Source organism: Bos taurus, chromosome 19 (genome assembly GCF_002263795.3).
Source record: "Bos taurus isolate L1 Dominette 01449 registration number 42190680 breed Hereford chromosome 19, ARS-UCD2.0, whole genome shotgun sequence".
In the NCBI taxonomy this organism is placed as follows: domain Eukaryota; kingdom Metazoa; phylum Chordata; class Mammalia; order Artiodactyla; family Bovidae; genus Bos; species Bos taurus.
Window position 1 is genome coordinate 45,552,502 of NC_037346.1, and position 17,569 is coordinate 45,570,070.

The 17,569-nt window shown below is 36.8% G+C and overlaps 1 protein-coding gene across 2 annotated transcripts in view; it reads right to left on the reverse strand.

Annotated features, from left to right (window-relative positions):
- Positions 1-17,569, reverse strand: part of NSF (N-ethylmaleimide sensitive factor, vesicle fusing ATPase) — a 148,121-nt gene that overhangs the window by 109,020 nt on the left and 21,532 nt on the right. For both annotated transcript variants that reach the window (NM_001304614.2, XM_005220972.5), the window contains exons 4-8: positions 15,799-15,838; positions 8,066-8,232; positions 4,813-4,920; positions 4,411-4,486; positions 1,815-1,970 (exon numbers count right to left, since the gene is read on the reverse strand). In NM_001304614.2, coding sequence (NP_001291543.1) covers positions 1,815-1,970; positions 4,411-4,486; positions 4,813-4,920; positions 8,066-8,232; positions 15,799-15,838 — 547 coding nt within the window. The remainder of the gene's footprint in view (positions 1-1,814; positions 1,971-4,410; positions 4,487-4,812; positions 4,921-8,065; positions 8,233-15,798; positions 15,839-17,569) is intronic.

Consider the following 17,569-nt stretch of genomic DNA (forward strand, 5'->3'; position numbering starts at 1 on the left):
AGATTAAAGTCACTCAGAAATTCCAAATCTGTTTTAATTTCAAACTCTTCAAGAGCTGACAGAGTCACAAACCAACAGAAACGGGTTTACTTCTTTACAGGTTGTTCTCTCAACCTCAGAGAGAGGCCCTAATGAGCAAGGCTTGGACAATGCACAAACAGGAAACTAGTATCTGAATGTTCGTAAGCTTTTAAACCTTGAGAAAGTATTTTAATATAGTTAAAAGATATAACTTATAGAAGCAGCTGTTTTTCTACTTGTTGGCTGTAGAGGGGTGGTGGTTTACTCGCTAAGTTGTATTGACTCTTGTGACCCCATGTACTGTAGCCCTCCAGGATTCTCTGTCCATGGACTTTCCCAGGCATGAATACTGGAGTGGGTTGCCATTCCTTTCTCCGGGGATCTTCCCAACCCAGGAACCAAACCCACGTCTCCTGCATGGCAGGCAGATTCTTTACCGCTGAGCCACCAGGGGGAGTTTACATGTTCAAAGACACAATCATCATACTCTCTGTATGGGGCTCGGGCTTGAAAATATGTAAAAAGATATTGCACAAGAATAACTTAGAACATTTGGAATCTTATATCTCAAACATACTTAATCAATATTTCCATGTCTTTAAAGTTTTATGGATTTATTGTGCCTCAAAATACACCTTACCAAGGTAGTGAACTATCACATTTTTAACTATTTTCCAAATTAAAATTCTGTTTTTTTATGGACTTGGCCTTTGTGTCTTTCAGATAAAAAAAAGTATCTTATTGCCATTTCAAGGTGTATAAAACTCAGGTGATGAGGGTCTCTGTCATTTTCTCTTAATCCAATTTCAAGCTCGACCTTTAGCCAGTGAACAGGTGTGTGCTGTGTGTAACTTATCAGAGTGAGCGACTAGGCCGAACGGCTACCAACAACAGGAGGCTGAGAGAACCGAGCACTTAGTGCCTAGAAAGTAGTTCTCAGCCCCACCATGATGAATATACTTTTATCTCCCAGTAGCAATTTAAAGATAAAGAGTGATGGAGGTGAAGGGAGTAATATATTTGTATTCCTTCAGTTTTTTTGGATACAGTTTTTAACACGAATAGTCTGCCAGAAGCTGTTATGGTATAAATTCCTTCTTCAGATATTCTGTAGCTAACATTCCAATCCAACGTATGATATACATACGAAAACAGTCATGACAGCATTTCCACCAGGGCAAATAAAGCCATTTCACACATAGATAAATTAAATAAACCTTCAAGAAAGAAGTGATAAATGACTAGTGCATTTCTTTGTATGCAATGTGGAAATTCCTATGTATATTCTGCATTTGTCCTTTTGCATAAATTTAAAACATGCCAAGTATCCATTTACCAGGTATGAAGATGTATTAACTGGGTAATACAATTTTTAAAAAAAGCAACAGCTAATATTAGAACAGTATCCATAGTCTAATAGATAATGACTATTCGGCACAGTAAATCTGACCTTTAGTGAATCTTTAGAGTCAGATGACATTTCTAAATAGGCCCTGTTAAAAATTCATAAATATAATGAAATTTCTAAATATGTCCTATAGAGAAACATACTTGGATAAATAAATTAAATCAAGCAACCACAATTATTATGATTTTCCCATAAAATTAAAATGTAGTTTTAAAAATCCTAAAACTTTAAAAGTTTTTTTAAGCTTTTTTAAAAGAGGAAGAAAACAGAAACAGTTTGTCAGGACTGAAAAATAATTTCAAAACATTACTGAAAACAGATTTTATCACATCCATTTTTTAAAAACAATACAAGATTTTATCCAATTTTTCTTTTTAAAACTCACCCATCTGTTCCACAATCTCTGGAGGAAATACTCTGGAAGCAAATGCTCGTCGAAAAATATCTGAAAACTCCTTGTCCAGACCTCCTATTCCCATTTTCTCAAAGTTCCAGTCAGGATTGATGATGGACTGGCGATTTTCCTTGGTTTTTGCTTTGCCTATTTCAAACAAAGATAATCAAATGTGAGAGAAGAACTTCATCATTAAGCGTAAAAAAACAGTCAGAACTCCCTGGGCATCCTCAGTGAATAAAGAAAAGCTATCAAACATGAAAACACCTTCTTAGCTGATTTTTTAAGAAGGATGAGTTTTGTTATATTCGCTAGTTTGTCTGGTCCCCATTTAGGGTCACTCATGGTGTAGTCAATCCATGAAGCTTGGTCTTATTGACCTCTAACTCCTAACCACGTTAACTAACTTGGTTGATTAGAAGAAACACCATGTGCATATCTGATGAAGAAAACACTAGTTGCCAGACATGCAACTGAAATCTAGCAGTCCCTCAAGGCTCCTAAAGCAATATTTAAAAATACATATACTTATCTAAATTAAGTATATAATCAGGAATTTAACTCTTCAGCCTGAAAAGATGTATGAAATTTAATGTCTTATTTGCTTTTTCTTCATTTGCACAATAATCTAAAATTATCCTAAAGTCTTGGATGATTTCAAAATTCATGTTTTCAAATTCTTTCACAAAGAAGAAAATTATCTAACTTAAATGTCATAGTGCCCCCTAAAGAAACTCAAGAGAACCACATTAACTCTCTCAAACACAAAGAATAAAAGTGCCTTAGTACAGCCCACATAAACAAAAAAAAGAAAGTACTATAGTTTGCTTTTAATTAGGGAATAACAGGTCACATTAGAAAAAGTTTACCCTAGATGCTAACTGTACGGTTAGTTTTGTGGACTTAACACTTCCTTTACGAAGTAACCAAAAATACTTTTCTTAAACTCTACTGCCCTCTTGTGGCGAAACTGTACAATTTTACTTTCCAATGGTGGGGGAAAACTATTCATCACACTTAGAAATTACCTCCATTGTACAAAAGTCATGCAACTCTCTTGGAATAATATACCATATAATATACAAAGAAATCACTCCAGAAACATATTGGATCAACAACAGGAGATTATGATATATCCTAATTATGATCGAACCTTAGTCTCCTACTTGGTAGGTGGACTCTTTAGCCACCAGGGAAGCCATAAAACAATATATTAGTCATTTAGAAACAATATTGTAGAAGTATATTTATTAAGATGCTTGAAATACGTTAAGCAAAAAGAACAAACTATAAAACAGTATGAAGATATAATCAAATATTTTAAATTTTAGAGTGAGCTGTTTTTGAGCGCTTATTCATATTTCATGAAATAAATATTTTACAGTTGAAAAACAATAAAAGAGGAATGATAATTTATGGCTCTCGAGAAAAGGACACGCATTCAAATTTAAATGACTTTGGATATAAGTGTGTAACCACTGCAAATCCTCTACCTTGTACTGGGATAGACACCAACACAGGTAAATACAGTTAATGGCATCATTATGCTGATGACTTACTATTTTTAGAGCCCAATCCGCATTATTTTAATATAATAAAAGTGGGGTTAACGTACAAGAGTAGGACTGAACTATGAATCTGCTGGAAAGACTTTCTTTACCTGTACACTGATCGTTTAACCCAGTCACTAATGGAAATAATGCTAGTATCACATATAACACACATCCAGCTGAGGGACATTCTACAAAATACATGACCAGCTCTCATGGTCATGAAAAGACAATGAAAGTCTGAGGAACTGTCAGACACTGGAGAAGACTATGGAGACTAAACCACTAAATGCAATGTGGAATTCCGAGTTAGATCCTGGAACAGAAAAAGGACATGATGAAAAAACTGACAAAATCCAAATAAAGTCTCTAAAACAGTTAGCAGCAATGGAAACATGTTAATCTAGTTTTGGAAAAGTGTACTATGGTTACTTAAGAGGTACCATCACAGGAAGCTGGTTAAGTGTATACAGGAACTTTCTGAAATATCTTTCATGAATCTTCTGTCAGCCTGCACATATTTATTAAAAGTTTAAAAATTAATTTTTATCTATCTTTTCCTTTATTTTTTTAGTGAGGTTACTAGGAAATTTAAAATGACATACATTATATTTCTATTGGACAAAACTGATTTAGTGAAGGTTTAAAATTTTTTCTACATCAGTACATCTGAAAGATAGGAAATACTCCATGATTCTGTGATTGGCCTTTTCAAGGCAAGTGTCTCTGTTCTCTCTCCCTGTTTAATCACTGTAGTTGAGTCACGTATTGTTAACAGATGTGCTGTGCTTAGTCGCTCAGTCGTGTCTGACTCTCTGCGACCCCAAGGACTGTAGCCCACCAGGCTCCTCTGTCCACGGGGATTCTCCAGGTAAGAATGCTAGAGTGGGTTGTCAGGCCCTCCTCCAGGGGATCTTCCCCACCCAGGGATCGAATCCAGGTCTCCTGCACTGCAGGTTCTTTACTGTCTGAACCACCAGGGAAGCCCACTATTAACAGATGGTCCCTCAGAATCTTCTAAAAATTGTAAATCTTACCAATAAGATTGAGTGATGAATTTTCTGCTTTTTCAAATGCAACCTGACTGTTGCCAACAACCAGCCCTATTTCAATCTATAAAGAAAGACAATAATTAGTAGTTAGTCTTACAGCAGATTTCTGGACTTCTCAAAGCAAGGTGAAAAACAAGAGAGAAATGAAGTCTCCATGAGCAAAGCAAATTTTTCAAACTATCAGCTATTTCAAATTACTTATTAGATCTTCACATGAGTCTGTTTTATACTGTATTTTAATAACTATGCTGGCTTTAAAGGCAAATTTTCCCTACTATCTTAGAAGAGTACAGAATATAAAAGAAATCACTGAGGGAGAGAATGGCTAGGAAAATTGTATTAATTTGTACAAGGCACATCATACAGATTATCAGAAATAAAGCATACCTTCTGTCTTTTACCAGTTGCAGGCTCTCCCTTGAGGATACTAGGATCCATGGCTTCAATGTCTTTGACCAGTAAGCCAAAAAGCTTTTCATTGAAGCTAAATACAAGCTATGTAGAAAAGACGGGGGGAAAAAAATCACTGCATGATATAATGGTTTGATTTTCACATAATCGCCAATGTTTTTCAAACGCAGGCAAGCAGCTTTCTCTTGTATATCACTCTTCTCCACAAGGCAAACTACCCACATAACAAAGGAACTAACATTTACTGAGTGTCTGCTGTGTGCCAAACAAACATTACAGGATGTTCTGTAATACTCAGTAACTCTCTTGCAAAAAATCAGTCCTACTTTACCAGTAAGGATGCTGAGATTCAGAGAGGAGTTAAATGGGGCCTAGAGTAACAGCAAATGGCAGTGCCGGGATGCAAGCCTGGGTTGTGTGCCTCCACATCATGCTTTTCTACAATCAACACTAAGTGCCTCCCATGCGAGTGCAGACACAGCTTCTGAATGCTCGTTCACTCGCCAAATATTTATTAAGTGCCTTCTACAAGCTAGGCCCTCATTGAGGTTCCGGGGTACAACAAAAATACAATAAACAAGGCTGACTGTCCATCCTGCCACTACTAACTACCAAGAATGGGAATAAATACTAAGAAGAATGATTTAAGATACTTATTTCTTCTCTGTATTATGGAGGATTTTCTTTCGTGGGTTTGTAGACGTTTGCATGTCACTGGGTTTTAAATTATTACAAATACCAAGGCATTTTCTATTAAAATACAAAAGCTAAAAGAGAAGGTAAAAACAATGAAGTTTTAGTTAGGCAATTTGAGCACAACTATCAGAAAGTGTAGGAATCCAGAAGGACTATGGTGAAGCCCAAAAAGCAATGGGCAGGTAAATCAACAAACTGTCAGCTACCTATCACCCTGGGGAGCCGCCTCAATCCATCTAATTCCAAGAAGCAGCCCAGCGGATCTCTAGTGCATCATCCCATTTGACTGACATTAACAGTACATGGCATTTCTTTCTTATTTTCTGTCTTTTCCAACTAGAAAGGAAACTCTACAAAGGTAGGAACTGTGTCTGTCTTATTCACCAAAGATTTACAGGGCCTAAAATAGTATTTACTGAACTTGTACTAGGTGTTCAATAAGTATTTGCTAATGAATGGATCAACTGACTAGCAGGTTCTTGTCTCAGCTACACAGGGCAGCTCACAGGTCGTCTCTGGACCTAAATAAAATTCCTCATGTGCAAAATGAGGAGGTTAGACAAGATAACCTCTGAGGTTCATTCCAATTCCAGTACTCTTAAAAACAATAATATGTGTTCTGTGTCCTTTTCCTGTCTATCAGTAACTCAAGTTTTCAATTGTGAAAGTTTGATATTACGATATATGGGTTAACCAAATCCTTACGAGTCTCGTCTTTCCAGGTAATACACTCCACTCATTTCCACAGGTCCCTCCTTCTGCCATTTCTTCCATTTTACAGGCCTTCCCACAGGAGAGACACAAGGACAGTCTATGTAACTCATGAGAGATCAGAACACAATAAAGCTGGAATTTTCAAACTTTTGGGGCTCAGAATCCTTTTATATTCCTAAACCCCCAAATTTTGTTTATATGGATTGTAATAATCTGTTGATATTCACTGTATTAGAAATTAGAACAAGAAAATTTATTAATTAAAAAAAAACAATAATTAAGTATATTATATATTAACATAAATAACATAGTTATAATTTATTTTAAAATATTTAAATTTCCCAAGGTATAAAACATAAGTGAGAAGAGTGGCACTGTGACATTTCTGCAAATCTCTAATTTCTTGCTTAATGGAAGACCACTCAGCATTCATGTTTGCCTCAGCAGGCAGTGTAACTATGCACAACTCCACTTGTGAGAGAATAAGATGAAATGGGCACATAACACCCTTTTTAAAAAATGTTTTGGTATTAGATTTGACCTCACAAACCCCCTGAAACGGCCTCAAGGCCACAGTTTGAGAACAGCTGCTGTGGAGCTATGGGAGGAGGAAGGAGTTAATGATTCAGAAAAGTCACAGAAGAAGAGACAAATGGAATGGTAAGGTCAAAAGAGCAGAGATTATTTATGTAGAAAAACAAATAATTTATGAACTCACACATTTTTTTAGGTAAAATAAAAAAAAAAACAAAAGCACACAGAATTTCTTCTTAGGAGACCAAACAATGTACTAACTGAAGTCCAAAGAAGGGAACAATAATAAACAGGGTCACTTTTTTCTTTTATTCTATTGGACTATAGTTGACTTACCCTGTTGCGTTAGCTTCAGGTGTACAGCCAAGTGATTCAATTATACACATATTCATTTTATTTTAGATTCTTTTCTCATATTGATTATTACAAAATATTGGGTACAGTTCCCTGTGCTATACAGTAGGTCTGTGTTGGTTATCTATTTTAAACATTGTTGGGGGGGGAGTGTGTGTGTGTGTGTGTGTGTGTGTGTGTGTGTGTGTTCACTCCAAGCTTCTGATTTATCCCTCCCCCAATGTTGCCCTTTAGGTAATCGTAAGTTTGTTTTCAATAGCTGTAAGTCTTTTCTGTTTTATATATAAGTTCCCTTCTTTTTTAAAATTAAATTCCACATAAGAGTGACATCACAGGATATGTTTTTCTCTATCTGATTCACTTCACTCAGTCAATATGATAATCTCCAGGTTCATCATTGTTGCTACAAATGGCATTATTTCACTTTTTTATGGCTCAGTAATATTCCATTGTATATATGACCCTCATCTTCTTTATAAGCAATATTATTTTTAAGAAGAGAAAATCTGGGCTTCAAAAGCTCCATTAAAAACTGAATATATATTTACATGTAATTTTCTTAAGATTCTCAAAGAAGCTCATAACCAAAAAAGTTAAGAATTACTTTTCTACAGAAATACATCAGGAAAACAGAAAGACATCCCCAGACAGATGTCCCGTGACAAGAAAAGAAATTTGAAATACATGTCTACAGTGTTCCCAAATTTACAGAAAGAAAAGCTGCTGTCCTTATACATGACACTGTAACCTAATTTATAATTTTTCTAAACAGTCTGCTAGAGGTTCAGCAAATATATTTCCCTCACTTTTTATCACTCACCTTAGATATAGCTGTTCATATGCAAAGCTCCTCTCAGCTTTTAAAAAACAATTAATTTTGGACAAGTACAGAGATTAGAATGTCTCTAAATGAAAGAAAGTTTAAAACTACCTGTTGACCCACTGAGAATGCCTGGTTGTTGAACTGCTGAATAAATTCTGCGGCCATCTTGTCAGTATCATACGGGTTGGAGTCGATACTTTTTTTCTGCAGGAAATCAATCTCGATGGTCATCGTGCCAATACACTGCTTGGCTTTGTCAAAGGTATATAAGGACACTGGGGAGGAAACAAAGGAGCATTTTTTTTTAATCACAGAGACACCAAATCCTTGCTGTGCTTCAAGTAACTAAAAGTTTCACATAAATGAATTAGAACGTGACCAAAGGGGGATTTTTCATGACGTTCATTGGAGGAATACATAAGGCACCGATATTTTTTAAACACAATAATAACCACTAGAGATGTTCTTCCCCCTGACTTAATTGGAACATACTAAATAGCAATCTCCTGTACTTTTACCCCTCACCTGACTGTTCTGGGGAAATTACAGCTGTCCCCATATACCCTCTCCATCTTCCTCCTTCTCGTTAGGCAGAGGATGAAGTGACAGAATGGGAAATCCTGGTGGAGATGGCATACCATGCTGTTTCCAAACAAGACTTTTGCTTGACACAAGAAAGAGCTAAGGTCAGAGGTGTGTGGACTCTTGCTTTAGCAAATTAATAGTGTAGGACCAAAACAAAAACCAAAACAAAACCAAAAAAACCTTTGAGAAAAAAATGTTTCCTAGAGGGGTTTCCTCCAGAGCAACTCAAGACTTTGACATTTCTTTTTTTAATACTACAGAAATATTTACTGAGCACCTATGATTTCAGGGAACCTCAGTAAGTTCTACATGCATAACAGGACAAAGACCAGACCTTTAGCTCATTTTTGTATTAACAGCGTCTGTGGGCTTCCCAGGTGACTCAGTGGTAAAGAATCTGCCTGCTAATGCAGAAGATGCCAGAGATGTGGGTTCAATCCCTAGGCTGAGAAAATCCCAAGGAGGAGAAAATGGCAACTCACTCCAGCATTTTTGCCTGGGAAATTTCAAGGACAGAGAAGCCTGGTGGGCTACAGTCCATGGGGTCGCAAAGAGTCAGACATGACCAAGCACAGCAAACAAACAATGGTGTTAGCAGGATGCTTAATATATTCACGAACTGTTTAAATGAAACAACAGCAGCAAAACACCTATACTTTCCATACTAGTAACAAAAGAGGCAAAACAAAGGGACTCTGGAAACTGCGTTTCAATCTATTAGTAAATGGACAAATGTAAAAAACTTTCTGTGCCTTGATTTGTCACACCTATAAAATAAGACTGGGCTAGATAAACCTTTATGGTCCTTTCATGCCCAATTTCTGTTCTCAACTTATATTTTACAGACTAGCTGAGTCTAGTATTGAGTTACGTACAAGGATTTTTTGTAAATCCTTGGAATGAAATTGCTTGATTAATCATATTTTTGTATTTTGGTCTGCCATCATAAAGGGGACACACATATTTGATATATGTTTTCAAAAGCAAAATAACAAAGAAAGCCAGGATGGAGGGTTGGAAAATTTGCTGAAGATCAAATGTAAGCTCAAATCTCAGCTGAGAGTTTCAGAATACTCTCTGGCCTCCACTTCTGCATGTTGTGTTATTTTTGTGTCCTTCCTAGGAAGTACAGATTACATTCTGAGTGATTTTCATAAGAGAGCTTAGTTGTTTCTCCATAAGAAATATTTATAGGATGAATTATTAATGGAAAATAAATAAGTTGATCAACAATCTCATTTCCAGGGGTCTGTCCCCAGAAGACTCTTAAACATGTGTCTAAAAAGAAAGTTACAGGGAGGTTCATTGCAGCATTATTTCTAATAGTCAAACATTTTAAAAATGCTTATCAGTCAGGAAATGATGAATAAAATGTGGCATAGTCATAATGTAGAATAATGTGTAGCACTTAAAATTAAAATCTGATATATATTTAATAAAGATGAATGGTCCATTAAAACATAATATTGAGTGAAAAAAGTATAATTCAGAAAGGGCTGCACAGTATAACACAATTTTGTGCATTAAAGACTCCAAAACAATTTCATGGCATCACCATGTGTGTGTATACATATATGCATGGATATGTACAGGTGTTTGAACCATTCTTATACCAAGAAACTTGAATACGTTATTAAAATATCATCAATACCGACTATAGTTTTCAAATGCATCTTAATTTAAGGTCAATGTTCCTAAACAGAAAAGACTAAGTTGTTACAATTTCAAATGCTACGGCAGTACCATGGACAGTTTCACAGGCAGCACCATGGTCAGCACCATCATCAGCCCCCAAAGGGACAGATGCCCTGAGGGTTTCAACAAGGAGCAAAGGGCCAAAAGGTTAAGAATGTTTATTTTATGACCAATAGTAATTTAACATCAAAGATTAATTTATAAACAAAAAGTTACAGCCAGTGCTTTGAACAGGCATTACAAAGACAGGTTCAAAAAAACGTGTTAACTGAATGAACATCAGTCTGCAATACTTAAAACATGGTACTTCCAGAGAGAAAACTAAATGATTCTTGTAGAAGATTTAGTCTGAGAACTAAAATCACTGACCTGACTAAAAAATTCTGCTTACAGACAGAACTCCTGTTTTAGAATCTTTGAATAAACACTCCCCTTCATACCAAACTTCCTATTCTCTCTTTGTCTACACCTCTACTTACACTCGGAGAAGACAATGGCAACCCACTCGTTTTCTTGCCTGGAAAATCCCATGGGCGGAGGAGCCTGGTAGGCTGCAGTCCATGGGGTCGCTAAGAGTCGGACACAACTGAGCGACTTCACTTTCACTTTCCATTTTCATGCATTGGAGAAGGAAATGGCAACCCACTCCAGTGTTCTTGCCTGGAGAATCCCAAGGATGGAGGAGCCTGGTGGACTGCTGTCTATGGGGTTGCACAGAGTTTGACATGACTGAAGCGACTTAGCAGCAGCAGCAGCTACTTACACTGAAAAAGCTTTGTACCTTTATGCTACATCATGACAACAATCAGGCCCCCAAACCCTTCCTTACCTCAAGCTTACTCCACCTTAGTCCCATCTGAACACTTAAGTTTTATAATTCTGCCAATTAGGTCTGTTTGATTTGCCTTTTTAAAGAACTGATTTTACATTCAAGGTAAGCATTTCTGGTAGCAGGAGAATGCTTTAAACACAATTTAAGGCCACAAAACACATTTTTTCATTTCATCTTGAATTTTCTTTTTCACAACAGAATTTATCTGCATTAAAACTTAAGAACATTCATATTTAGAAAAGTAAGTTTAAGAAAATTAGAAACCTAAGCCTCATACACATTGGTCTTCTCATTAGATTTAACAAGTGTTCATTTTTATCTCTGACAGTGTCCACAAACAGGGAACCCTGGCTTCAGGCACTGACCTACTTCCCTTTGGTGCCGAACTCCTGCACTGTCTCAGCTGAAATTCACGCTATGCTTTCAAGTGAGGAGGTGACAGTTAAGGGAATCACTTATGTCAATGTTCCCAAAAATGTGACTGATAACAACTACTTAAGGGTGATTGTTAAAAACACAGATTCATGAATTAGACTCCCCAAGGGAGGGGCCTGAGAATCTTTAAAAAAAACAAACAAACAAACAAAAAAACAGAACTCCCCAGGTGTTTCTGTGAGGCAAGTTTAGAAAGCACTAATTCTCCAACATTCACTACCAGTTATCTTATCTAATTTCCTTTATTTTCACCCTTAGGCGAAAAATTTTATCTTTAATCCTACTTCTACAAAGAAAAGACCAAATAAAGATAATCCCAATATTTAAGTTCCTTCTGATTCAGAAAAAACAAACAAACAAACAGTAAGTTGCCAAGTTCCTAAATGAGAAAGAGGATACTCTCTCCTTCCACTTTACCAACTTCTCTTCTCAGGCATCTTGACTACAGACTAGGCTCATAATGTGTTCCAGGCAACTGCTTTAAGTAATTGCTTTCTTTCAACCAGTTTAAAGTAAATGTATCTTTGAATATCTCCAAAAGCTTGGATCCAGAGGATCTGAATGTGAATCTGAACATTCCCACACATCCTCCTAAAACTCTGTGGGAACCGCAAGGAGAACAAATAATGCTACGCACAGTCCACACCGTCAGCATTACTAAGAGACACAGAATATCACAAAACTCAAATTACTTGAAAATAGAGAAATATGTAACAAGATCAGACAGAGCTCCCACTGTGGAAAAATAGAAGGGAAAGCAGTACATAGGGAAAATACAAACAAAAATCACCCTCAAAAGAGAAAGTGTAATAGCAAAAGCCAAAACACTATACACAGGTTTGGGACTTGGTAATCTAAGATGCTAGGTACCCAGAAGGGACCTGAAAGTAAGTAGAACTGGAAGTAGTAACATCAAAGAATCACTGGGAAGAATCAGACAGAAATAGAAAGGGTGGTGCCCTTCAAGACATGGCAATAAAGGAAAGAAGACAGGAAGAGAGGAAAATTAGGGATCACACAGAAACCAAACAGAAATAAGCTATACCAACCAACCTTTCTACCTACCCCACCTCACCATTATTAAAGAAACTGCCCTTCTCTACACTAACAGGAAAGAATGCTCTTGCACTAATAATTTTGCCTACAAAATCATATGAAACAAAAAAAAATAATAATTCCACAAAGTTTCTGTAAAGAAAACATAACAAATAACAAAGTATTGCAGCATTTCAGCTGTCTTCTCTAAAAAGATCAATTATGAAATAGAAAATATACATAACATTTTAAACTAAATTAAGTATCCTCAAACAAGTACTTAGACATATAACAAAACACCTAAAGTCAGAAGATTAAAAACTAAGAACAGAAACAGACAAATATTAATAAAAGAAATGCAATGAATTTATCAAACACAGGAAAGAAATCGAGGAAAAACAAAATTACTCAGAAGTGAATAATATATTACAAAGTGTCCATGGAAGAATAGATTCAAGTTAATATTTAATAAGAGGCAGTGAATGAAGACAAGAAAACAACTAAGACAATAAAAATAAAGCATTTACAAAGAATAGAGAGAAAGCAGCTGAGATGTAAGAGAGATAAGGCCTAAAATACATATATAATTAGAGCCCTGGAGAAGAAAATCAAAACAATTCAGTCAGAACTAATATTTTAAACCAAAACCTAAGAAAATCTTTTGGAAACAGACAAAATTTAAATCTACACATTAATGTATAGCTGAGTTGTTGACCCAGAATGGCCAATTCCAAGCAATATTCTAATAAGGATATTTGAATTTAAAGACAGAAAACCCCTCAGGGCTCCCAGGCAAAAAAATCAAATTATTTATAAAGGTAAGAAAATAAGACTGGCATCAGATTTCTCAACAGTTTGATACAAAATAAGGCAATGTGATACAGTATTTTCAAGAAATTCAAGGAAAGAAAAGCCAAAAATTTTATATCCAACTAAGTTTCCCTTAAAGGCATCAAAGATATAAAAGAAAAAAGTTTGAATATCCAAGAACTTAGGAAACGCTATACACATATATACTTCCTGGAAGAATCTACTAGAGGATAGGTTTTATCCAACCAAGTAGAAACTGGCAAAAGGACTGATCATGATCATTTAAGAGATTTATTGTAGAACTGAGACTAAAACAAATATGGGGTCATTTGTGGAAGAATAGCATGTAAATCCTGGAGGAGGGCATGGCAACCCACTCCAGTATTCTTGCCTAGTGAATCCCCATGGGCAGAGGAGCCTGGTGGGCTACAGTCCATGAGGTCGCAAAGAGTTGAACACGACTGAAGCAACTGAGCATAGCACAGCACAGTGTATAAATACCAGAGAAAGAAATGAACCAACATGTACATCATGGTGACTATAGTTAGTAATACTGTATTGCACACTTGAATGTTGCTAATAGAGTAGACCTTACGAGTTGTTATCACAAGAAAAAAAATCTTGTGACAGATGTTAACTAGATTTATTGTGGTAAGCATTTCACAATGTATATAAATATCAAATCATTATGTCAGGTGGTTCAGTTCAGTCGCTCAGTTGTGTCCGACTCTTTGTAACCCCATGGACTGCAGCACGCCAGGCTTCCCTGTCCTTCACCAACTCCTAGAGCTTGCTCAAACTCATGTCCATCGAGTCGGTGATGCCATCCAACCATCTCATCCTCTGTTGTCCCCTTCTCCTCCTGCCTTCAATCTTTCCCAGCATCAGGGTGGTGCTAGTGGTAAAGAACCTGACTGCCAGTGCAGGAGACACAAGAGACGAGGGTTTGATCCCTGGATCTGGAAGATCCCCTAGAGGGGGGGCAGGGCAACCCACTCCAGTATTCTTGCCTGGAGAATCCCCATGGACAGAGGAGCCTGGCAGGCTACAGTCCATAGGGTTGCACGGAGTCGGACAGGACTGAAGTGACTTAGCAGTCATGCATACTTGAAACTAATACAATGTAATATGTCAATTATATCTCAACTTTTAAAAAGTTGCTTCTTCCACTAAAAAAAAAAAAGACTTAAAACTTGAAAAAAAAAGGAAGCAATTAATTACAAAATGAGAGGAGAAAGAGGAAGGCAGAATATAAAGATTAACTATTGTATAGATTAGAGTCAAATGGTATCTTTTAGAAGATATCTCTGTATTGTTTTTGTAACCTTTCCATAATATGAATTTTTTTAGGTCTTAAAAAACACTTCACACTTCATTTCCCCAACTTTGCCACAATGACTAAGAAACAATGCCAGTTTTCACTTAGCTCTTTGGTTTATAAACCACAAGTGGCTTAGTCTTTTTTTTTCCCTTAAGTCATAAATTGCTTTCCATATCCTTCCCTAATGAACTATGATGACTTTATAACACATTTTAAAAGTCCACAGTTTTCTTAAGTACTGCTACCCTTTCTTCTCCTTACCCTAAACCTGATTTATCTTTTTAAACAAAGACATTAGAAAATACATCTCAGTATACAGTAAAATGGAATCACCATGTAATACCAATTATTCCTCTTTAACATAATTTCAACTTTTAAAAATTTTTTCCATAGCCATAATTTCACAAAGTCCTATTCAGCTTAATTCCAGGCAAGTCAAATAACCTCCCAGCAATTGTCCTTCACTCCTGTATTCTTCCCACTCCTTGCTATATACTCCACAATGACATTAGAACTCTTTTCTAAAGGTAGGATTTTGATGGGCTTATTCAAGACTTTTAAGTGTGTTTGTGTAAAATCCAAAAATTTCAGTATGTATTTCCAGGCCGCCCACTAACTGCGTACTCCACCTCTCATCACTTAATACAACCCATTCAGGCAAAACCTTTCAACCAAACACACTTATGAGCGATGCCTATAATTTGCTTGCTCCCATCCCAGTGCCTTTTATTTCTCATCTGAAGAGCCTTTGTTCCTTGTCACTATCATGTCATGCTTTTCTCCTACTTCATAATCATGCTCAAAACTCCAGTGCTGGAAAGATTTCTCTGGCTAATTATCCAGTCTCCAATCAATTCCTCCACTCCTGTTCTGTCTCAGCACTTTTACACAGTGCTCTTAAAGGTAATCTGTGCAAAAATTTACCTTGTACCTTTTCTGTGAGCTATGAATATGTGGCTGTTCCTTTCCCAGGAATACCCAGACATATAACAAGTAGACAGAGTAACTAACTACTTACTTTCCATTCTCATACACCTAACTGTAACATGGATGAAAAGAAAGCTGCACAGATCTCTACGAGAAAATTGTAAAGAGAATCTACCTCAGATAGCTAAAAAATATACCTACCTTCTATTTCTTGTCCAATAGAAAGTCCAGCCCATTTTCGCTGTAAAACAAAAGAGAGGGGGGGAAAAAAGACACTTAATACCACATCAAAATTAGAGAAACGAGGAAAACTGGATTTCTGTGAATTTCATGTACACATTCCAAGACTAAACCATGGCTGTTAAGTGTTGAACCGTGTCCCACAAAAAAGATACATTAAAGCCTTAGCCCCCAGCTCCAATGAATGTGACAGCATTTGGAAACAGGGTCTCTGCAGATGATATCAAGGTACGATGAGGTCACAATGAATTAAGATAGACTCTAAGCCAATATGGCTTCCTTATAAGAAAAAAGAGACACAGTCAAATGGGGAAAAAGTCATGGGACAGTGAAGGCAGGGACTGAAGTGACACAGCCACCAGTCAATGAACATCAAAGACTGTCTGCTACACCAGAAGCTAAGCATGGAACAGATTTTTTCCTAGTGCCTTCAGAGAGAACACGGCCCTGCTGACACCTTGATTTCAGACTTCTGCCTCCAGAACTGTGGGAGAATAAATTTCTGTTATTTTAAGCCACCTAGTTTGTGGTACTTTGTTACAGCCGCCCTAGCAAACATATGCTAGAGTTTATTTATACCTGAATATCTGTCCTCAAAATGTAGAAAGTTTGCCTTTTTACAGTAAAGCCGGCACCACTGAGTAGGATGCTCCTTTGCATAATATTTTAACGCTCCTGAAGGCCTTCGGAGTATCAGACATTTCAGATTCTAAATGTACTGTGGACAGTTATACTGTTTGATACAGTAGCACAAAAAGAAAGATGTTCAATTCATGAAAAATAAATCAGAACTCATCAGATAGACAATAATGAAACCAAGCAGGGATTCAAATCATTAGATGGTCATGACTACTCTTTGTGTACTAGCCAAAGAAGCGTCAGGCATTTGTGACAAGGCTTTTAGCTTCTCCCTAGGTACCGACTGGTTACAATGGCAAGAATATACAGAGGCAGGACAGATTGTGTTCAGGCAGGAATTCAGGACTGGCTTGATATAGATTCAAAATGAGTACTTCCTGACAACACTTCAAAGAACAGTGAGAAAAATAATCTTTGGCTGAAAAACAAGTTTGTCTACTCATCTGAACTTCGTGAACTTTGTGGTGGTGAGGGGTTAAGAAGATGCTGCGTTTTGAATCCATGCAACAAGTGCTCTCCCTCCCAGCTTTCTCACTTCCTCTCCACCCTTCACTTCTCTCTTCTGTCATACTCCATTCCACTTTCGGCCAACCGGAAACGCAGAGGCACACTGGTTGAGCCCAGATTTGGGGTCACAAAGCAGCCACATTTAGGCTCTACACCCAGAGATAGCCTCAAGGATGATAAGAATACTATCCATCATCTGGGGTTGTTGACAGAATTCAATGAAGGAACACATGCAAAAGCACTTAAGAGTAGTACTTGGTTTGTAGTAAATGTTGGGGAAAATTTTTTTAAAGCAGACAGACAAGGAAAAATGGTTAGAAATCCCATTTCTGGCCAGCTGAGTCCCAAATTTAGCTCTGAGAAAGCTGGTAAGCTCTAGAACATTCCAAACCTTTGATCTATATAAACAAATGCAAAAAGCAGTCCTGATACTGCAGAGGCATTCAAAAGGGGGAAAGGGAATAGCAAATGAAGATTTCCCATAACATGTGAGGAATTCAAGAGATCTTTAACAGTTCCTTAAGGAGTTAATTCTCCTTTTGATCTCTTTCCCTAAACCTCCAGAGGTGGGAGGGCAGCAATCAAC